This window comes from Chinchilla lanigera, unplaced genomic scaffold (genome assembly GCF_000276665.1).
Source record: "Chinchilla lanigera isolate Chin_1 unplaced genomic scaffold, ChiLan1.0 scaffold00131, whole genome shotgun sequence".
Classification (NCBI taxonomy): domain Eukaryota; kingdom Metazoa; phylum Chordata; class Mammalia; order Rodentia; family Chinchillidae; genus Chinchilla; species Chinchilla lanigera.
In genome coordinates this window covers 343170-366627 of record NW_004955532.1, presented here as the reverse complement: position 1 = coordinate 366627, position 23458 = coordinate 343170, and the positions used below count along the sequence as shown (strand labels likewise).

Here is a 23458-nt window from a genome sequence, read left to right as displayed (position 1 = left end):
GGTCATGTTTAATGGGGCGCTTCTACTTTCCTTTCTGGTATCTCTGATCTGGAGTATGCTCTGCACTCTACCCATACCTGTCTTAGAATTCTAGGTGTTTTCTCTCATGCAGAATCCATTCCTTGCGTACGGTGCTGTTGACTCTCTGCCTTGCAGTATCACCTCACCTTCTTTGTCTTCCTCATCCTTGCTGTTGTCATTGTCTTCTCCGTCTCTTCCCTCCTTCTCCTTCTTTCTTTCCTGCCTCTCTCTCTCTCTTTTTCTCTGTGAAAGAATATAAGTTCCTCAACTTTATTTTAGTAACTCGAATTATTTACATTTTGAAAAAACTTCAAGTGTAAATTAAAAAAAAAAACTGGAGTTGAATCACATTTAAACTTTCTGCCCGATATCCAATCCATGCAAATTACTTTCTCTGTGATTACTTTAGGCAGCCTCTAAGCATTTTGTGGGGGTTTAAATGGGTTCATGGCTAAAAATACTCCAAGTATTACATGGTATAAAGTTCACTAGATGTGTATTTTTCATTTTCAGAAAGATAAATATTGAAGTTCTATAGTGAAGTGTGTGAACATAAGGTCAATAGCATCGGAGGGGAATATTTAATTCTCATGATTTCTTATGTAATATTATTTTTCTAACCAAGATCAGGAGCAGTGTGATAAAAGCAAAAACTCAGGACTACACTGGTGTGTGGCATAATGGTATTTAGGTGGTTTTAAATGTAAGAATTATAAAGTCACATTTTACGTGATTCAAAGGCATCTCTTTATGGATTATAAACTAATCCAAGCAACTTTCTCTCATCTTTCCCCCACATTCTGTCATCTTTCTAACGACGTGCTTGCTGTAAGCTAGTGTGAACGGGTTAGCTGAACTCAGAGAAGAGCAGAAGCCTAGGTCCAATAAAGGGTAAACAAAAGCATCGTCCACCATGTAAAAATGAAATTATTATGAAACAGTAACAACAATGAATGTTTTTGTGACTTCCTTCTCACAGAGAGGCCACAAGCCCCTTCCAAGTGCAGGGTCGTCACGCACTCATACTCAGTTCTGAGTGTAAAGAATTTCATTTTATACTGGGCGGCAAGTAAGGTGCTGTGAAAGCGTAACAGCAAGGAAGTGACTATTTTTTCTTACAATTTTTCTTATTCTTTGTTATGTGGACCCGCATGAAGAAAACTTTGAACTTGACCACAGGCCTTGGGGACTGTAAGGAAATGACTCAGGGTCCTGATGATTTGGGTACACGATGTCCGAAGGGATCCTTTCTGACTAGATCTGAAGTCTCGTCCCTGGGGTAAGAGATTTCATGGAAACCAGGTCTAGCACATATGAGAGATGGAGGGGACTCACCTCAGTAGAGAACAGACATTTGCCTGGCCTTTTGTTTCATCCCAGAGGATTCTGGGTGCTCTGCCCAGGGGCAGGGACTGCAAAGACTGTGAGACTCCAAAAGTAGCATTGTTTCCCAGGGCTGATCTTGCGGGTAGCAACTGAGGGACTGCTCAGCCTGGCTGGAAAGGGCAGCTGGAGGCCTGGACTGGGAGAAGTCGCACAGAAGCCTGGGCTGGGGGAACGGAGAATGGGACCAGGCATGCGCTGCAGAGGGAAGCCATGAGGCTGGGACCTGGTACCATGAAGACAGGGAGCGTTAGCAGCCAGGTCTCTGGCATGTGGTTTTGGGATCACTGTGTGGTGCATGAATACAGATCTGGCCGGATCTATGGAAAGGACAGAGAAGGAGACTGTAGAGGGTTCTGTGCTCAAAGAGACTCAGACCATGAGGACAGGGACGATGAGCAGAGAAACCCTCGGGCAGTCACCATGCTAGAGTAATGTATGGCTCCCCATCCTTTCCCTACCAGGAAAGGAAAGCAGTGTTCCCTATGGGCATGGCACATAATATATCTTGATTCTTTTTTTCTTTTTCAGTCTTTTTGAGACAGGGTCTCACTGTGCAGTTCAGGCTGGCCTTGAGCTCACTTTGTAGCCCAGGCTGGTCTTGAACTTGCAACAATCCTCCTGACTCATCCTCCCAAGTGCTGGGATTACAGGTGTGCGCCACCATGCCCGACCTGTATATCTTGATTCTTTTTGCCCATTCCCCTCCCTTCTTTTCAATCCTTCTTCCCCTCTCCACTTACAAAACTCTGTTCCTATTGTTTTCCTTCCATTCTTTTTAATTTTTACATCCCTATTTCCTTTCTTCCTTCCCCCTCCCCCTCCCCCTCCCCTTCCCCCTCCCTTCTCCCCTTCCCATTTGAACATTTTCTTCCTTCTTCCCTACGGCTGCGTTCCATTTCGCTCCTTATTTATCCTTTGCTTTTCTCACTCAAGAGAAACAACGTGATATTTAAACTTGTGTCCTGTGATTCATTTCACTTAAAGTTATGGTCTCAAGCTATAGTCATTTACTTAATTTTTTATAATTTACTCTTATACAGCAGTCATTAGGTAGGAGACACATTTTCAGTCTGAAGCAAAGGGCTTCTTTCTAGATGCCCCTCCTGTATATTGTATTCTTATTTTCTTTCGTTCACCCTACTCTTCATTTTCAAACTCATTTTGGGGTTTAGAACCTCCTCATATAACTGCTCTGCCTGCTCTACCCTTTGTCACATCTACCCCTTCCTAACTAACCACTCTGTCTTGGCAGCTTTCTGACTTGACGGTCTTATAACTGCAAGGCCTATTCTCTTTTTTAAAATTTATTTTATTTCTTTTGGTACTGGGAATTGAACTCACGACCTTGCGCTCACCAGGCAGGCGCTGTGCCGCTGAGCTATATCTCCACCCCGCAAGGCCTATTCTCAGTCTTAGCATTTTTGGATGAATTCAGTATATATATTTTTTTCAGTTAGTAATCTTTTCAATGTTACATACTTCTGATGTGCAGTATTCTTTCCTTCCCTTTTATAAGTGAGTAAGTATACTTAGTGCCACTGCATTGTGATATTACTTTCTTCGGGTCTGATTAGCTCACAGTAAGTTCATCTCTCAAATCTCGATTGCCGGAAATTGCTCATTATTAAACATTTTCCTCCTGTGCACCAGCATTTTTAATTTGCCGCAGTCACTTAAAGGCTGTTTCTCAACTACCCCACAGTTTATAACAGATTTTACCTTCCCCAAACTCCCCATTTTAATGTGAAATAAAGAAGAGCTTTAGAAATCAAACTCGGAATTGAGAAGAGAAAAACTCACTTACCAAGAAGGACTGTTGGGTTCATTATGAGTTTTACAAGGTCTCACTCTTCTTAAAAAATATGAAAGAAAAAAGAGATATATGTGGGGAAGCACAATATGGGCTCGAGTCCTCATCAGATTTTGAGAACTCCTTATGCTGTAATTTAACACATTTAGATCAAAGTGTACATCCCCCCAAGTCAGTTCCTCATTATATTTTATCTGTGCCCTCAAACATGCCTTTGAAGGTCAAACAGGACCTTTCATCTCCTGAGGCCATAGAGAAGTCTAGAACATCAGCAACATCTGGCTCTAGCTTTCTGGAAGTCTCTCTTACCATGAAGGTAGACAATGAACCCCCTATCATCTACTTCTGTTTGCTTTTTGCTGCTGTGTTGTAATTTCCCAGCTATCCACACCTGGATTCTTGTCCAGGGATCCTATCACTGGAAACCAAAAATGCATGGCTTATAACAAAACAAATTTATTCTCTTGGTTATTGAATATAAGAGTTCAAAATAAGCTTTCACTGGGGTCACGCACCCTATGGGCCTCTGGGTAGAATCTTCCCTTGTGTCTTCTTAGCATCTGGTGACAGCACTCAATCTTAGCAACCCTTGCACTACAGCTATGTCACCTTATTTCTGCCATTTATGCCTTCCACTTCACTCCGTAGGACCCGAATCATACTGCATTAAGGCTCATATGAATGACCCCATTTAATGTGATGACATTTGCAAATATCCTATTTCAAAATGAGGCCACATTCACAGGTACAGGCATTAGGGCTTCACGTATCCTTTGTGGAGACACCTTTAATGAATAGCACTAGTCTACTCTGAGTTAGAATAGGTGGATCTGAAAGTGGCACACACTACACCTTGATGTGATGTTCACTTCAGTAGAACTTCCTGCTCAGTGATAATCTTCCATGTGTGTATTGAAAGCACAGTACAATGCTTAAGTCGCTACCCATGTAAGAACCTAGACTTTATTACGTATTTTGATTAAACTAAGAGATCCATAATTTTAGTGTATAACATGTAGATAATATGAAATTATATTTTGAATGTCAATCATTTATGTTTCATAGAAGATATTTGAAATACATTTATACTCATAATTGTCCTTTCCTTTTTATAGCTAAATTTCAAATGCTCAGTTACTGACATGTGACCAGTATGTGCCTAGTTAGAATGTATATTAAAAAATACTAGTAGACGATGTTCTCAGACAGTCAAAAGTTTATTGAAAAATAGATCAGAAAGTGTAGATAGGTACCGTGCACGGTATGCCATGAACCAACCACAGTGTTTCATCTATAACTATGTTGCATTAGTTCATGGCACAGTTGATGAACCAATACTGATTTGTCATTTTAAGTAAAGCCCATAATTTCTATTACGATTCACACTTTCTGTTGTACATTGTGTAGATTTTGGCAAATGCTTATTAACATGTATGCACCAGTACACTACCACACACAGTAATAATAGTACTTTGAATCTACCCTGTGCTCCATGGCCATAGAAGTCTGTCCCAAACTACATTTATCCTCAATATTTTGAGTGGTCAGAAATAAAAGTGGATTTTCACAAATTATCTTATAGAGGAACTTTTGGCATGGTCCCGTGTAGTAAAAAAAATGTAAATGAGTGATCCTGATTGCAAGGTGGTAGAGACTGATCATAGCAATAGATCTATAAATTCAGTGCATGAAGATAGTAGTAGGAAAGAAGAGGAAATTTCAGAAAGTAAATATGAAATTTCACTTCATTTTTAACACTGAGTTGCTGATTTGCAATGTCTAAATTCAGCGTGATTATTTATTCCTCCAGGCAACGGAAACACATACTTTGTGGGGACTTCTACATATACGATTGGTGTGAAAACCTCCATGGTCCTTAGAAGAAATATTCAGTGGCTGCTTTGAACCCTATGTATGTGAGACTTTCTCTCCGTATCTTCTTTGGGGAACATGGTTCCCCAGTGGTTCCGGCTGAGCAGTGTCAGTGGGACGTTTCCTACCCTTCTTCTTACACCTAACATGGAGTCCTTAGATGCAGTCCATTTGCATCATCCCAAAGCTCTGATGAAAATGAATTGACACAGGGCTGGAACCAAATCTGAGCAAAGGGAATGAATCCCAGGGGTCTTGCTACCCACGGACTAGGATGAAATCATGGCCCCTGGGGCTGGAGAGGATGGTCTCCAAACATATTTTGCAACTTGTGTTTTTCACCTTGATGCAGGAGCTCAGATGCAGAGCTTCAGGGCGAAGTACACCAGGTTCCTCCACAGGAGCGAAAGAAGTTGGGAAGAAGTAGATCAGTCACTCCAGTCCACAATAAAATTGCATTCACACAGAGGTACAAGTACGTGATATAGGTACACACCTGCCCGACACTTCAGATTCCAACTTTTTACATACTTAGGACTTCGCCGAGAGATCTATGATGCTCCTTTGCATTATCTTCCTGCTCCTCCATCTTCCCCTCTTTGCTTGCACCACTGATGATTCTGACTGTGTTTTCCGAATGAAACAGAGTGTCAGCAAGGATGCAGATGTGATGATTGGTGCTTTATTCCCGCTTTATACTTTGGTCATACAAAGCGGAAGCAATGACCCTGGCAAGAATTTTATTCGCGTGCAGTAAGTGCATTTATGTATTGATTGGTTTTCTGCTTGGCTGTCAGTATGGGTGATTCCCAGGTTATCTCTAAATGCTTACTCAATCTCTCTATGTCTGTTCTCCTTCCCTTCTCCTTTCCCCAGTAACTGTCCTTAGTGAAACGTGGTTTTGTTCTGATATTTCTTTATTCAGAGGGAAAGAGATGGTTCTGTTTTCCTTCCTTTCAGCTTCCTGCTTCAGAATTAGAAGTTCTCTCTCTTATGCCACTGTTCACCTCCTGCATCCTCTAGAGTCACTGCACAGCATCAAGTGACGCTTCCTAAAAACACAAGCAAACTGTTGGCATAAGTTTTGCACCCAGAGGCAAAAGCAAAATTTCCTCCTAACAAAGTCTGATAATGGTTCTTCAAACACATACAGTGCAACACATGCAGTATATAATAAATGCATCTACATACAGGCCACAAAATTTATGTTCACTTGCATTGATAGATTTCTTACAGTAGACATCTAGTTAATCTCTCAAATAAATTGTGTATTTATCCCATGTAAGGAGTAGGAGTATGCCATGTGTCTTGTACCTGCAAGCTTGTCGCTTCTTGGCCTTTTGGCTAAGATCAAGTGTATCTGTACCTGCAAGCTCTGTGAGGAGGATGAGGTATATCATCTGTGAGAATTTTATAGTCTCAGGTTTAATTCTGATTCACTTGGACACATCGGGCTTTGAATTTCATCAGTGTCATCTGTGCAGAACTAGATCAGATAAATAAGTAACTAAGGTGGTATTTCAGGGAAGTGTGGGAGCCTCTTTGTGCTCCTGTGAGAGGAGATGTTCCTGGAAGCAGTGAGTGTGACATCCCTCCCTTAGCAGATGCTAGTGTGACAGGTGCGCCCGTGGTAGCTTTCGTATCTGGGGACAGTCAGAGCACCCTTGGAAACTCAGACCCCTCCCATGCTGTAAAATTCAACTATACGTTTCTCTTATGTTCACATCTTATACTTTGCATAAGTATCTTATTCGCTGATGTTTTCATGGTGTCTACCTGCTTTTGTTCTTTCTATGACTTTCCAGAGTGTATTTTCACATTGTTGTTAACATTTTTACATAGATACATTGGTTCTAATAATTGATACTGATGGTTCTCTTAACTACGCTCAGGCCTCCAGGATCTGGATATGTTTTTCGGAGAACCTCAGTCTGAATCTGTCTTAATTAGATACATTAAACTATATGCATGGTATTTGATAAAGATAATAAGGAATATTTTGTTACATGGAGACATTGCCACAGATATATAGACACACGCAATGAGAATTTGCACTGAAAGAGGGAGAAGAGACACAACCCTGAACACAACGTGGGCTACTGTGAATCTATCGTCAAGGATCTGGCAGAGAGGAATCAATGGACAGAAAAGTACTGAAAGTGAACATAGGGTTCAGGTGGATTCTGCCCAAGCTGACATATCTGTTCTGGTGAAAGGGAGTTCAGGGAGTATGGCATAAACAGGGCTAATGGGAGAGTATGGGAGTATGGGAAAGTAGAGTAGGGTATGGGAAAGAGAGTAGAGTATGGGAAACTGTCCACACACCAAATGACATCAGATGGTAAGGATATCTTAGCAAACTTGTTCTAAAGTGGATAATATAAAGACAACACCAAATGCTGTATAAACGCATATTTTAGGCCTCATTCAGTTGAGGGCATAGTCAGATTTTCTCAGAGGGCAAATCTTAGGGAAGAGCATACGATAGTCTCAAACTCCCAGCCATCCAGGGCGATCTATCTACTTCCTTCACTTCATAGGAGGCAGGTAAGTCTCCCTGTGATTCCTCTTTACCTTAGCTCTCCACGCTAAAGAGCTCAGAGAGCAATGTGCCTCCGCAGGTGTCGCTGTCCGGAACTGTGCTCTTGAAACCCTGCTTATGCCTGAAAAATCACACATATATTTCATGTTTTGTCTGGTTTCTTCTGAAGGCACAATATACTATTAAAATGGGTTAATTTCTTTTAAAACAGGAATAGAAATAAAAAATTTAGGGCAAGAAATATGTATTAGTATTTAATGTGAATAACTGTGCCTATACAACGTATTTGCAGAATATACTTTCCAATTTTTTTGTGCGTCCCCAACTTTTTATTCAAGCAAGATTCACCCAACAAAGAAATGTCAGAATGTTGGGGCTGGGGATTTAGTTCAGCAGCAAAGTGCTTGCCTGGCAAGCGCAAGGTCGTGAGTTCAGTTCCTGGCACCGGAGAAAAACCAAAAAAAAAAAAAAAAGAAATGTCAGAATGTCTTAGAAAATTAATTGCCCATACATCTTCAAAGTTACAGACCAGGAAGACAACAGCAAACAAGAATGACGCCTAAGAACTGAAAGAATTGTAAAACAAAAGTTTAATGATAAGCAAGGCATGTAATTAAAACATTAAATAGCTGTTGATATATAGTTAAAGCGGAGTGAAAATTAACTTCAATAATAACAACCATAGACATAAAATCCTGTATCATAATAACTCAGAAAATAAGTAATTCCTACTCATGAAATACTGTATTAGAGGGGCTGGGGATTTAGCTCAGCGGCACAGCACCTGCCCGCAAGTGCAAGGTCATGAGTTCAATCCCTGGTACCGGAAAAAACAAAAAAAGTACTGTATTAGAAGAAGTTAAAAACTATTTTTTGCTTTATAAGAACAGTTTTACTTGGATAAAAAGTGGCATAGAATAAGTTAGACATGTTTAAAGTGTAGGTATTGAGGTTTTCATATCTGAATACACCTTTAACGCTATCACCACAATCAAAATAACGAGCCATCACCCCAAATAGTGTCTCCTTTCGCTTCACAATTAAAAGTGGCTTTAATGCCACTGACTGTATTTCTGTATCTAATTTACCTGTTGCTAAACATTTGGGTTATTTGCCAGAGTTTGGTTTTAGAAATAAAGCTGCTATAAACACCGTTGCACAAATCTTTACGTGGATATTTATTTTTCTTTCTCTTGAATAGGCAACTAGAACATGAAGAGGCTGAGCCATGCAGTTGATATTAATAGAAATTTCTAAACTTGTCTAAGTGGGTTGTATGATTTAACTTTCCCATCAGCAGTGTATGAGAATTTTAGTTCCTCTACACGCCGACAGCAGTGGATGAAGCGTTCCATTTTAATTTTAGTCATTAAAGTGTAGTTTTCATTTTTCAATGACTAATGACATTCAACACTCCTCAGTGTGAAGCTTTGTTGTGCATATATCATTTTGATGAAGTGTTTATTGAATATTTTTGTCTTTTAAAATTTTTGCTGTCAACCGGGCATGGTGGCGCACACCTGTAATCCCAGCACTCAGGAGGCTGAGGCAGGAGGATTGTTGCAAGCTCAAGACCTGCCTGAACTGCATAGCGAGACCCTGTCTCCAAAAAAGACAAAAAACAAAGAAGCAAATAAATTTTTGTTGTCTTATTATTAAGCTTAGGGAGTATTTTATGTATTCTGAGTAAAAGCTCACATGCGTACCTGCTTTACAATGTTTTCTCCCATGCTGTGATTTAGCCTTCCATTTTCTTAATTTTTTTTCTCAAAGCAAGTTTGTCACTTTTGATCAAGTTCAATGCAATTTATTATGGCTTATACTTCTAGTGTCACTTTATCTCTGCCAAAACAAAAAGAAATTCTTCCTATATTTTCTTCTAATTTTTTTTATAGTTTTAAGCTATATATTTTAGATTTAGTCTTTGCTTGTGGTGCAAAGTATGAAGTTCCCTCCCTGACTCCCAACTTACAGTTTTTTAATGGGGGATGGGACAGGAGAAGACAAACATTCCTGAAGGCACAGAAGTAACCCCACAACCCTCACCATACTCTTCACATTGTTATGTAAAATGGAAACATATTTTAAAAGAGATTTTTCTTTCTCTTTTGTGCTGGAATTTTTTATGCATAACAAAGTATACTAAATATTTCCAAGCGTAGAAATATATCATCATAATTCTTATACCTCTGTAATATCATATTCTATGAATCTAGCATAATTTTGCCCCTATATAAATTTTGTATATTCTTTATTTTGTAATTGGCATCTACATTCATGCTAGTACAATTAAGAAGAAGTAAGTAGATCTCTAACAGATAATAGAATATGCTACATAGACCTTTTCTCTCTGACTAACACAAGTAGATTCTTCAAGTAAAATGACTGCGTCCATGGCTAGGTATATGTTGGTGACTTTTATACATATTGCCAGACATTCCTGGAGAAATATGCTAATGGACAACACTTTTTTCATAGCCACGCATGAATGTACAGTTCTCTGCACATTTCCTTCAAACAATGGCTTGGTTTCATTTATAAAACCTGTTCCTCACTCCTTATATTAGCATTTGTTATATTAATAGTTGATTTCATAAATTTTTATGTATCATGATGATATATTTTTACACAACTACAATTTTAACAGTTTTGTATTTTATTATGGGCCATTTCCTCTTCTAAGAGGACATTATTTCTTTAAGAAAATAAATACTTGGCTCTATCTTATTCTCACAATGTCGTTTCCTGTTTTAGATATAACTGGATATGCTATACTTAAAAGAACGTGAATTTCCAATTAGAGTAAAAGCCAATACTACTTTGTCTTCATCTTTATTACTTTTTACAATGTACTCCCAATGTAAATTTTAAAAAATAAACATATTTCATCTACTTTTTTTTTCTATACTGGTGATTTACTCCTGGGCCTTTATACTGAGCTGCACCCCAGCCCTTTTTAACTTTTTTTATTTTTACTTTCAGTCAGGGTCCTTCTTTTCTTTTTTTTTTGCATGTGAAAAAGATATAGATTTTTTTTATTTTAAAAATAAAAGAACAAAAACATATTAACAAACAGACATCCATTTACAAAATAGCACAAAATCAATACGAGCAATACTGAGTTACAGACAAGGTGAGAGGGAATTAACAATGGTTGTATTACATACTGATACCTTCAAAGGGGTTACTCAGGAAAACAAATAGAGACATGCAAGGTTGATCAAATAATTAATCATTAACTGATCCTTTCAATAAAGCGATAGAAGTCAGTAGTACAACTATGTTAGCTATCCTGTATATACATATATACATAATTTTCCCTTCTTTCTTTTCTCTTTTCCCTCATCCCAGTTGCAACTCACAACGATCCTCCTGCCTCAGCTTCCTGAGTGCTGGGATTACAAGTGTGCGCCATCATGCCGGGCTTCGCTCTGTTCTTTATAATAGTTATACTAACTGTGGTGATACGATGCCTCATAGTGATTGTGATGAGTATTTCTTTGATAAGTACTGCAGTTGAGATATTTTTTCATGAATTTGTTTAATGTCTGAATTTCTTTTTTTGAGAAATGTTTACTCAGATGATATTTTCTCTTGAAAACTGAATTATTTTTGTTGTAGGGTTTTAAAATTCATTATTCTCAATGTTTGTGAAATTAATAGTTTGTAAAACATTTTTCTCATTAGGTCCATTTTATCTTCTTTCTGTGATTCTTTATTTTACTGTGCAGAAAGTTCTTGGATATAATCTCATTTGTCTTCTTTTGTGCCAAATTACTTTGCTGTCTGAGTTTGTGCCAATCATTATGCTCATCGGTCCTAGTTTTTTCATAGCTTCAAGGCTTGCATTTAGGTGTTTGATTCATTTTGACTTAGTTTTTGTATGGAGGAGAGGTGGGGTCAAGTTTCTGTGTTCGACCTGAGCATATTCAGTTTTTGCGTTTATCAAAGAAGCTGTCTTTTCTCCAATGTATGTTTTTGACACTTTTTCAATATAACTTGCTTATAAATGCATGCAGTTATTGATAGTTATTTTGTTCCACTGGCCTATGTATTTTTAAAATTGTGTATCACTTTATTTTATTTTGAAGTTAATAGACAAACATACTCAGGTTTGTTTTTTTTGTTTTGGTTAAGTTTTCCTTGGGTCTTCAGTGGGATTTTTTTTGTGGCTTAGTATGAATGTTTTGATTTGTCCCTCTAGTATTAGCTAGACTATTACTAGCATTTTTATTTTTTGAATTTATTATTTGATTGATATATATAGTATAATCCTATGTATTAATGTGGTGCCATGTAATTTTTGGTACATTTATATGTTGCATAACAATTTATTTAGGTTAAGGTCATTTATCTCCTCAAACGTTCATCAATTCTGTATGCAGAAACATTTAATATCTTTTCTTGTAACGTGAAATTTCATTTGTATTTTATTGTGAACTGCATTGAATCTGTAAATAACTTTGGGTGGTACAGAGATTTTAACATCTTCTAATAACTGTTCATTTAAAGAGTTAATATTGATAGGAATGTTGATGGCTGTTGATATTTATGTTATTATTTTAAACATTTCTGTATCTATTAGCAGAGTTTCTAGTTTTGTCCAAGTAGTTAGTACATTTATTCTTAAATCTATTTCTACATTATACTAATGCCCTATAGCAAGGACTTCATATTAAAAATATTTGAAGATTACACATTTATTTTCTCCTTATTTGGCTTGTGTACCAGTTTACTACTTATATTATTTTTCATTTTTTATTATTTCACAGGTAAAATATCACATTATCACAATAACTGATACCTGTACCTTCCTTTCCATTTTCCATAGTTAAATTATTTCATGTACAATAGGTTAAGAATTAAGAAAGAATATAGGTGCAGTTGTGCCTGCCTGCAATCCCAACACTCTAGAAAGCTGAGGCAGGAGGATCACAAGTTGGAACCCAGCTTGGGCAACTTGGGACTTCTGCCTAATTTCAGTGGGAATGCTTCTAACCTAGAGATTCCACAAGCTCATCATTCCACATGCTAGAAAGGAGGAAATGCTCTATCAGACGTGTGGTTCAGAGTGTTTCTAACATCAGCAGGTTTGATGGAGGGAGACCCTCTTCCCAAGTTCAGCCCCTCTGTCCTTAGCCCATTATACAGTATTCCAAAGCTTCCCTTGTGTGCAAGACCTGTGATGGGGCATTTTCTCTGCTCTGTCCATTGGATTTCAGCGTGGCGGTCTCTGCCCATCATAAACTTTGAGGACATTCTTCAGTTGTTCTCACACATCTCTGAAATTCCCAGCGACCTTGCCTCAGCACACGCAGCTGTCTGTGAGTTCAGTGGCATCCAGGATTACACAGGCAGTCTCCTCAGTTGCTGCATGTTGTGTCTCTCCTCCCTAGGTGCCCAAAGGCTTTAATTCACCAGCACCTCGGAATTTATTTTTAGCACGTTAGCATCCTCTGGTTTCCAGAGTGAGAGAGGCAGGGGTTGCACATCCCTGCTGCATTTGGGAAAATGGTGTTGAGAGTGAGGGCACACCTGTGCTGGTGCCTTATTCCCCCGAAAGTGTTAGGCAGGTCATGGGTAGCAAGGTCTCTAACCTGATATGGGCTCAAAGCTCCTGGCCTGGGAATTTGTTGCTATTGTTGCGGTGTCTGGGCCGTGTCCTTGCGGAGAACTCCTGAAGCTCCGTCGGCACTGGCGCAATGGCATCGAGGTGAGTGCCTGGCTGTGACCAACTTTTACCTTCCTTCCCTGCAAGTCTGTGGGTTTCACAGCTAATGCATCAGACGAGAGGTAGAAGCTGCACTTGTGTTTCTTGGATCTGCTTGCTGTAATTATCACAGATTCTGGGCCTTCTCAGCAGGGAATCCACACAGCTCTGCTGCGCTGCAGACAAGAGTGTCTCTGGACCTGTTCGGAGAGAGCACCTGAGCGACTCTTTTCTCTTTTCTTTCTTTCACCTGTCACTGTCCCAGTCAGAGTGTGTTCTAGCAGTTGGTAACTGTGTCTTCTCGCCTAATATAACCTGTTCTGACAACCACTGTGTGCGCCAGCTCATTAGATTTTTTCTTTAACTTGTCTTTAACTTTCTTGTCTTTAACTTTCTCAGCCAGCTCATTAGATTTTTTCTTTTACTTTTTCATTAGCATGAACTCATGAGTGCGTGCTGCCCTTTCTAATTATTGGCAAGACTTATTCTGATACGTTATTAATCAGTGTGTGATTTTTGCATATGCGTGGCATTTTTCTGTGATTTGATAATTACAGGCGATATTTGAGTGCTTCTGGATAACTGGATTTTTTTTTTCTCTTTTGCTTTTTACATGAGTACATGTTTGCAGTACGTTGTGACGACGTTCATTGGAGGGAGTTGGTTACATGTACATAACGCATTTAATAAGCTTTACTTCCCATTCCTTTGCCTTAACTTGTACCTCCCTTCTCCCGTGGATTCCTGTTCCATTTGCAGAGAGTCTTTCTTCCTGTTTCCTATCATTCATCCTATATTTTGCTCCTCAAATTTCTTATACTTTGGGTTTCTCATCTAAGAGAAATAGTGCCATATTGATGCTTCCATCTTATTTATTTCCCTTAATATTATGGCTTTGTGGCACGTATTTTCCTAGAAATTTATGATTATGGCTCGCTAATACTCCATTGTGTACATATAACATTTTCTTTTTTCCTTCATCTGTTGATGGACATATAGGGCTCTCCTAAGATTTACCAATTATTAGCTGTGCTAGTATAAGCCTGGGTGTGCATGCATCACTGTAATATGATGTCTTTAACTTTCTCAGGAAGATACCTACCATGGAAAAAGCTGTGTCAAAAGAAATTTGTAGATTAGTTTTCTAAGGAATCCCTAGGGCCAGGGACATAGCTCAGTGGCACAGCTCCTGCCTGGCAAGCATGAGGTCCTGAGTTCAATTTCCAGTACCAAAAAACCAAAAAACCAAAAAACCAAAAACTCTAACCCAGGATTGCTTTTGTTATTCTCTATCTATTCTGATTTTGTATCAATTTTAGGATTTTTTCTACTTTTGTAAAAAATGTTGTTGGTATTTTGATTGAAATTGAAAAAAAAAATATATTCTTTTTTGACAATATTGCTTCTGTCTGTTCTGGAACAGGGGTCATCTTTCTATTTGCTAATGTCCTCCTCAATCTTTTTTTTCAGAGTACTGTAAATTTTTTTGTTTGTTTGTTTTTTATCCAGTACTGGGAATCAAACTCATGACCTTGTGCTTGCCGGGCAGGCGCTGTGCCACTGAGCTAAATCCCCAGCCCCTGTAATTTTTTTTTTTTTTTTTTTGAGACTACATACTACTTGCTATGTAGTCCAGGCTGGCCTCGAACTCATAGTGATTCTCCTGCCTCAGCCTACTGAGTGCTGGGATTACAGGTGTGCACCACCATGCCTGGCTAGAGTACTGTAATTTTCACTGTAGAACTTTTTCCACTTTCTTAGTTAGGTTAATTTCTAAGTGTTTAATTTTTCCTGATGTTATTGTGAATGGTATTTTTTCATGATTTCCTTTTGGAGAGCTCATTCTTGGTGTTCAGGAATGCCAACGATTTTTGTGTATGGATTTTGTACCCTGCAACATGGCTGAATTTGGTTATTAATTATCATAATAATTATTAATAATAATTATTTTGGTGGAATTTTTGTACCTTCTATATAAAGGACTATATCATTTGCAAATAATGATATTTTGACTTCTGCATTTCCAATACACATCCCTTTTACTTCTACCTGATTGCTTGGGCTAATGATTTAAGTACTATATTGAACAGGAGTGGTAATGGTAGACATTGTTCCTAATTTTAGAAAGAAAGGTTTCAGCTTTCCCCCCATTTAATATGATGTTAGCAATAGGTATGTTATAAATGGCTTTTATTAAGGTGAGATAAGGCCATTATATGTCTGTCTTTTTCATGTTTTTAAAATTATGAATGGATGCTGGATTTTGTCAAAGGCAAAAATCTATTGTGATAATCATGTTTTTGTTCTTTCTTCTGTTTATATGGTGTATTATATTTATTGATTTGCATATGGTGAACCATCCCTGCATCCCTGGGATAAAGCCTACTTGGTCATGACGTATTGTCTTTTTTTTTTTCTCTTTGTCTTTTTGAGACAGGGTCTCACTCTGCAGTGCAGACTGGCCTTGAGCTCACTTTGTAGCCCAGGCTAGTCTCGAACTCATAACTATCCTGCTTCAGCCTCCTGAGTGCTGGGATTACAGGCGTGTGCCACCACGCCCAGCCTGTATTGTCTTATTGATGATTTGTTGCATTCTGTTTGCCAGTAATTTGATGAGGACTTTTTGCATCTATGTTCATTAGAAAGATTGAAATGTATTTTCTTTTTTAATTAGGTGTTTGTCTGGTAATGGAATCATAGTAATGCTAGCATCCAGGAGTGATTTTGAAAGTATTCTTTCCCTTTCAATTTTCTTAAAGAGTTTGAAGCATATAGTATTAGATCTTTGTTGAAGTTCTTGGCAGGGTTCAGCAGTGAATTCATTGGGTCCTGGGCTTTTCTTAGTTGGTAGATATTTTTCCTTAGTGACGCAATTTCATTGCCTGTTATTGAATTATTCATGGTTGTTATATCTTCTCAATTGTTTTGGTAATTCATATGTATCTAGGAATCTATTCATTTATTCTAGACTCTCATTTATTGAAGTACAGGTTTTTGAAGTAGTTACCAGTAATCTTCTGGATTTCAGTGGTGTAAATTATGATTTTGCTTTTAACAACTAATTGCTTTGATTTGGGTTTTTTCTTTCTTTCTCGAAAGATTGGCCAATCGTTCTTTTTATCTTGTTCATTCTTTTATAGAACCAGATCTTTGATTCACTGATTCTTTGTATTGTTTTTAGTCTCTGTTCCATTAATTTCTGCTCTGCTGCTTATATTTTCCTTTCTTCTATTAGCTTTGGGTTTAGACTGTTCTTGTTTTTCTAGGACCTTGGGCTTCATTGTCAGGTTATTTGGGCCTTCTCTGCTTTTCTGATGTGAACACTCACAGATATAACCTTCCCCCATAGGGTTGCTTTCATTGTGTCCCGTAGGTTCTAGTATGTGACATGGGCATGGTGGTGTAATTCCAGGAACTGCTTCCTTCCTTAATTCCTTCTGTAACCCACTGTTTATTCAAGCGTGTATTTTTAAATTTCCAAGTGTCTATATAATTTGTGTAGTTTCTCTTGCCATTGGTTTTCAATTTCATTGCACTGTAATCTGATAATATTTGCTTTATGTGCTAGTATCTGAGCTATTTAGGAGAAAGTTTCATGTGCTACAGAGAAGAATGTGTATTCTCTTGTCACATGGGACACTCTAGGTATCTGTGAAGTTTGTTTTCTTGAAAGTGTGTTTCAACTCTGATTATTTTTTGTCTGGTTGATCTATTTGTGATACTAGGATCCTGAGGTCCTTCACAAAATTGTGTTTATTTTTATCAGATTTTTATGCAAATATTGTTTGTCTTATTGAGTGTATTGGGTGTGCAGTGTATATTTATTGATAATTGTTATCTTTTCCTACTGAATTAGTCCTTTACCCAATATGTAGTGATCTTCTCTACCTCTTCTAATCAGTTTTGGCCTGAAGTGCACTTTAGACTACGAATGTCTTTTTGGATTTAATGTGTTGCTTATATACAGCATCTCATTGTGTGTGCATTTGTATCCAATCTGCAATATATACTTTTTGATTAGGGGATCAAGGCCATTCATATTCAGAGTTATTACTGAAAGGTATTAAATAATTCTTGTCATTGCATTGTTTTTCTGTTGCTGATTCTTTATCCCCCCCCTACTTAACTTCTCAACTTGCTTGGTGGTATTCATTACATTAGACTTTTCAGGAGTGCTGCCTTCCTTGTCCCTTTTGAGGCTATCCTTGAGAAGTTTTTGGAGTGCTGGTTTGGTAGTCATTACCTAAAGTGCCCTTTATTGTAAAACCATCGTATTTCTCCATCAGTTGTGAAAGTTACTTGTGCAAGGATAGTACAGAGTAAAATAATATCTAAATATTAATAAAACTGAAGAGTACTAGTAAAGATAGAGTGGGTGAGGAATGGGAGAATTAAGTAAAATTTGAAAAGAAAGGAGGAGAGAAAGATAAATGATGAAGTAAGAGAAAATAAATAGTATTAGATAAGTGAAGGTAAAGAAGAAAAAAGAAAAAATAGCAAAATTAAGAAGAAAGAAGAGAATAAAGGAAAAAATTCCAGCATTCCCCCACAAAAAAAAAAAAAAGAAGAAAAGGGTCAAAAATTCTTTTGTGTTTTTAAATGAGTGGTTTCTAGTTTCTATAGTATCACACTGCACCAGGTATGGGGAAGGGATGGTGAGCTGCTGCTGAAACGTATTTTGTTACCACACCCAGGTTTCTGTGTGAACGCTGGGTCCTGCCTGCCCTGCCTTTCCAGTTGTGCATGGTTGACCAATGATTTCTGCCCGAGAGTGTGTCACTTCTTTATGTAGTTTTATAGCCCGTGGGTTTGCTAAATGCTCCATGGCTACAGAGGCCACTCTGTATATCCCAGGTTATGGTAACCCTCTATTCCTTGCTCATGTTGCTACATGAGGAAAGTAAATGAGGACCACTGGTTGCTGTCCTGGATGTAGAGAGCAGGGTGGGTTTTCAGGCAGACAGCTTGCCTTCATTCCAGTAATTTCAGACCCAGACCCTTCTGAAAGTCACCCGTGACCAGACTGACTTCTTACCACAGAGAGCAGGGCCCTCTGTCCTTCCCTGTCTGAGCTTAAGCTTCTAACAGTCTATGTCTAGCCTGTTTCCTCTCTGCAGTTGTCTATTCTCCATCCAGTCACTTTGATAGGGTGATACCAGTAACTCTGACATGTAGTTATTTTATAGTTGTTCTGTGGCTCAGCCTGAAACAATTAACCACTTCCCAGAATGGCTCCCAATTAAACCTTCTCAAATATGGAAAAAAAATGGTTCAAATATGGCAGGCACTGCACTGGATTTCTACTCAACTCTGCCCTGTCTTGCAGAAGGAGTCACTTTCAGAGTAAACTTTGTCTTTTTCTCCTTCTCCTTCTCCTCCCCCTCCTCTTTCTTCTCCTCCTCCTCTTCTTTCTACTCCTCTTCTTCTTCTTCTTCCTCTTCCTCCTCCTCTCCTCCTCCTCTCCTCCTCTTTCTCCTTCTTCTCCTTCTCCTTTTGGTCCTCCTCCTCCTCCTTCTTTTTTGCAGTTTACAAAAACTACGGGCTTTTGTTGGGGCTAAATGCAAGCCTGGTTACTCCTGTTGCTCTCTGGAGCTGCTGACCTCCCCAGGCTTACCTTGTATCACCGGAGAAAGGTCCCCCTTCCTGGGGCCAAGGGTCAGTTTTCCAGGCTGCTTCATTTTTTTCTCTGAATTGTTCTTTTTTTCCCCCTGTAGCTTCTTTGTCTTTTCTAGTTTTCCTCTGAGCTCCCTCTTGTTTCTCAGGGATCTATTTTTTTTTTTTTTTGTTCTCTGCAACAAGTTGTTGTTTTCCAGGTAACTCAATTCCAGATCCCCAAAAGTCTATATTTTGCTGGCAGTCTCTATTCTGCTATTTTTAACCTAAAAATTGGTAATTCTCCAAAATGACATATGTGAAAAAGTATCCGTAGAACTTTACACATTAGAACTTCAAATGCAGAATAATAACAAAGTACAGAACAGACAACTAAAGTATAATTCTGAAAAAGGTAAAATACAGCATAAAATAAGAACCAGGAAAAAAAAAAAAGAAATTAAAGTTAGGTAAGAGAAGGGAATGAACAAGTCTTGAGAAATGTAGAAATAAAATAATAGCAGAAATAACATGAATCATGAGGTGAAAATCTGCCGATTAAAATGTCTGTGAATTGCTGAGGTCATAAAAAGTTATCTGTTTAAGACAGTGCAGCCTGGAGTACAGGATAAAACATCACTGCAACACGTAATTATTACCTAAGTAGAGAGGACACAATAAAATACTAAAACCAAGAAAATCGGTCCTGGCGCTGTTGCTCAGTATACAGGGTTCCTCCAACTCTCTCTGCCCTGAGGCAGCGTGGAGCTGAGGTGAGCAGCATCCATTCTGTGGAGAGCGGCAGATGCACGTCCACTTCCTGCATGCTTCCGGGTAGCCAGATGCCTGTGTGACAGGCCTTCCTGCCCCTTTTGGGAAACCCCGCCCTGCCCAGTTGCCGGCAGCGTGGCTGTGGCTGCCAGTGCCTGCCTCTGTGATGAAGTTCAAGCCAACCAGATGCAGACCGACAGCCACAAGGGCTACAAGAAGTGAGCAGCATGTTCGTCCACAGCGAGCAGGAGGAAGAGGGGCCGGTGATGAGCAGCAGTGGTACCCAGACCAGGGGATCATACCAGGAGCCTGAGGAGGAGCCCCACGGCGTTGCCATGAGGGAAGTTTATGGAAAGGCAAGAGTCAAGGAAACTTGAGCAGCTCCTGGGAATACCTGAGCAAAACCAAGACTGAAAGCACAGAGCATATTTATGTTTTTACAGTCCCTGAACTATCGAAAGATTGGGAAGATTCTGTTAATATAGGAACAGAGAGTGCTTCAGAGAGGAAGATAAAAATCAAACTTTTCCAATGTCACAAGCAGAGTATCTGAAAAAGCTAAAGCTGGGTTTTTCTCCTACCAGTGGAAATTCCACCGTCCCTTCCCTTCCAGACAGTGACCCTTGTGAAGGCTGCCCTGACCTCAGGGCTGCCATCTAGTATAAAATAGAATCTGTCATGCCACACACGTGAGGCTGTTACCAGCAGGCATGGTGGGAATCACACAAGAACCGATCCATGTCCATCTGCACCACCCATCCCGAGGAACGCGACCACACTGGCATCTGCCCCACCTATCTGGAGACCCACAACCACGCCCTTCCTCAAGGCAGCAAACTCCTCCCCTCCCCTTTAAGTCCTTTGTTTTACCCTTGCTTTCTGCTGATTCCTCTCAACTCAGCGGCTCCTGCAGGAGCGAATATAAACAGCGACCGTCTCACTCCGCTATAACAGAATTGGGAGGACCTCCCCGACTGAATGTAACATTTTCAGGACAGGCTTCCTCACTGTGCTTGGCAAACGTCTGAATGATGCTCACAAATTGTCTGAATTTGCTACACAGGGATTTCAAAACTTTGCATGTTTTTCAGATGCTTTCAAATCTTCTTTTAAAAAAATAGTGTAAAATATATTAATAAGCCAAAGCCACGTGGAACTTTTTCTCAGATGCCTTAACTCTCCCCCCTCTCCCAGTGTTATTTTGGTTGTCATTTTTCTGTCAACATTTTCATTTTTTTTGTGCCTATAAGCAGTGTTGCTTATTTTGTCAGAGACCAAATTACTTAATGGGTACATTCCCCCTGAGTTGTTTTCTCATTTGCACCATTAATTTATTCCACAAACCTATGGTGAGAATTAATTTTTTAAATTTATTTTAAAAATAAAAGAAGGAAAACGTATTAACAAACAGACATCCATTTACAAAATAGCATAGGAATAATACAGGCAATACAGAGTTACAGACAAAGTGGTAGGAAATTAACAATGGTTGTATTATATATTCATATCTTCAAAGTGGTTTCTCAGGAAAACAAATAGAGACATGCAAAATAGATCAAATAAGTAATCATAAACTGTTCCTTCCAGTAAAGTGATAGAAGTCAGTAGTACAACTATGTTAGCTATCCTGTATATATATACATACATAATTTCCCCTTCTTTCTTTTCTCTTTTCCCTCACCCCAGTTGCTCTTTACTTTTGAGCATTTTCCCTTCGTTATGGTGAGAATTAAAACAAATATTTTTGGTATTAAAACTCATCCATCCCAGAACTTACTTCATGGGATCATGACTTTAATTCATACATTGCAGGTTCAGGTTCTGTACGGTCCTCTGTATTTTTTTTTTCAGGTACCAGGAATCGAACTCACAACCCTGCGCTTGCCAGGCAGGTGCTGTGCCACTGAGCTAAATCCCCAGCCTGGTCCTCTGTTTTGACAGAGCACTTCAATTTGCCTTTTTGGGACTTTGTTGATTCATTTGTCTGAATTTTCACATATTATGCAACTATCAATCAGATATGGTTATTTCCCCTAAAAGTCAATAGTAGTTTAAAAATGCAATATAACTCTATAGAATTAATTTTTAGGGAAATATTGTTAGCAAAATGCATGTAGTGCATTGTCATAAAAACAATTTCATGGAATTTATTGAGCAGGCTCAGCTGCCAATTCCTTTATCTATAGTTGCTCCTTACACAGAGTACTTAGAATCATAGTTCCCTCAGGGTAAATTGCTCTTCAAATGTATCTTCAGTTTAATTCAGTGACACCTCTTCAGTTAAACTTCCTGCTTACCAACAACCACGGGATTACCATCTCACCTTCACTGCTAGTCAGATGGCTGTGTCACAGTGCAGTAAAGTGACCTTGTTGCCATTCAGCTGTTACAGGCTTAGGGTTGTTAGTGCATGCTGGAATAGCTTATCTTTTCCAGGTTCTCAGTATGCTTTGTCACATAGCCTTTGGGGCACTGGAACATAACGAGAAATGATTTTGTCTTACATTTGTCGTTATACTCCCTTAGAACCGGGCACCTCATTTAAAGCGTACATACATACCTTGTCTGAAATTCCCACACTTTCCCACTGAGGTCAGGCGTGAGGGAGGAGGAAAAACCTGTGACCGAGATGCAGGGTTGGGAGCGTGAAAGAATTTTTTTCTGTTTGTAAATATTACAACTGGTGAATACAAAGCAGAAAAAGTGAAAACATTTGGTCAGTAAATTGCTAACCTTTAGAGATATAATTGCTGCTAAAATAGAGTCCTTACACCTGAGGGCAATTGTGCCATCTTGCAAGTGAGATCTTGTGCCGTAAATGCAGTCGAACTAAATATAAATGCTGATTCACAAATTAATGTTGTCAGAGGAATGAGTGAAGTAGAGAAACTTTTAACCAGCAATGTTCCATTCTAAACTAAATAATGTGACAAGGCATAATCATCCATAATTTTTCTTGGCACAGAGGTTATATATTTTGGGTGTTTTTATATATTTTTTTACATTTACTTATTTATTTATTTATTTTTGTTTTTTGAGACAGGATCTCACTGTGTAGCCCAGGCTGGCCTCAAACTCATGGTGATCCTCCTGCCTCAGCTTACCAAGTTCTAGTATTATTGGTATGCAATGCCATGCCTGGTTTCTGGTTTTTTTTCCAAAGGAAACATTTTAAATCTCACAAATCAGCTTTTTCTGCCAATCACCAATGGACTAAGCTTTCTCAGTAATCTCTGAAATTTCTTTAAATTAAATACTTAACAGCAGATAAACTGGATTGTTTTTGTTATAAGGCTGCTTCCACCTGAAATGCCATCATAAGAACAGGGCGGTTTCTCATTTACATGGTATTCTTAGGGGTAAAAATGCATCAGCTTATTTTATAAACTCTTGGACTATGTATTTGATATGTAAAAATGTAATTTGTTAACCATCTCTTAAATAAGTCTATAAATATTGTGTAATTTTCTTTGATCAGAAACATTTAGACTAAGTAGTACCACTTGGGTCAGAATTTTCTTCAGCGTTATTTATTTAGAAAAACCCAACTGTCTTTGGGCTACCTAATTAGCAAAAATTTGTACACCACAATAGTTTTCCCATGAAGAGTGTGAAATTTCACATGAGGAATTCTTCTGGAACCCAATTTAGCAAAATTAGAGGGGAAAGTTCTAAGGAAAGTTAAAAGAAAAAAACCGAACTTTCAGGCCTAAATAGTTGAATGTACTAAAGATAAATAATGTTTATGTAGTGG

The 23458-nt window shown here is 38.6% G+C and overlaps 1 protein-coding gene and 1 pseudogene across 1 annotated transcript in view; both read left to right on the top strand.

Moving 5' to 3' along the window:
• The first annotated feature begins 5741 nt into the window (after positions 1 to 5741).
• The window catches only part of LOC102004318 (vomeronasal type-2 receptor 116-like), a 40250-nt gene continuing 22533 nt past the window's right edge, over positions 5742 to 23458 (top strand). Inside the window, 1 exon segment of the mRNA XM_013507576.1 lies at positions 5742 to 5842. Coding sequence (XP_013363030.1) covers positions 5760 to 5842 — 83 coding nt within the window. The 5' untranslated portion in view covers positions 5742 to 5759.
• Positions 19932 to 20374, top strand: LOC106147229 (annotated as a pseudogene).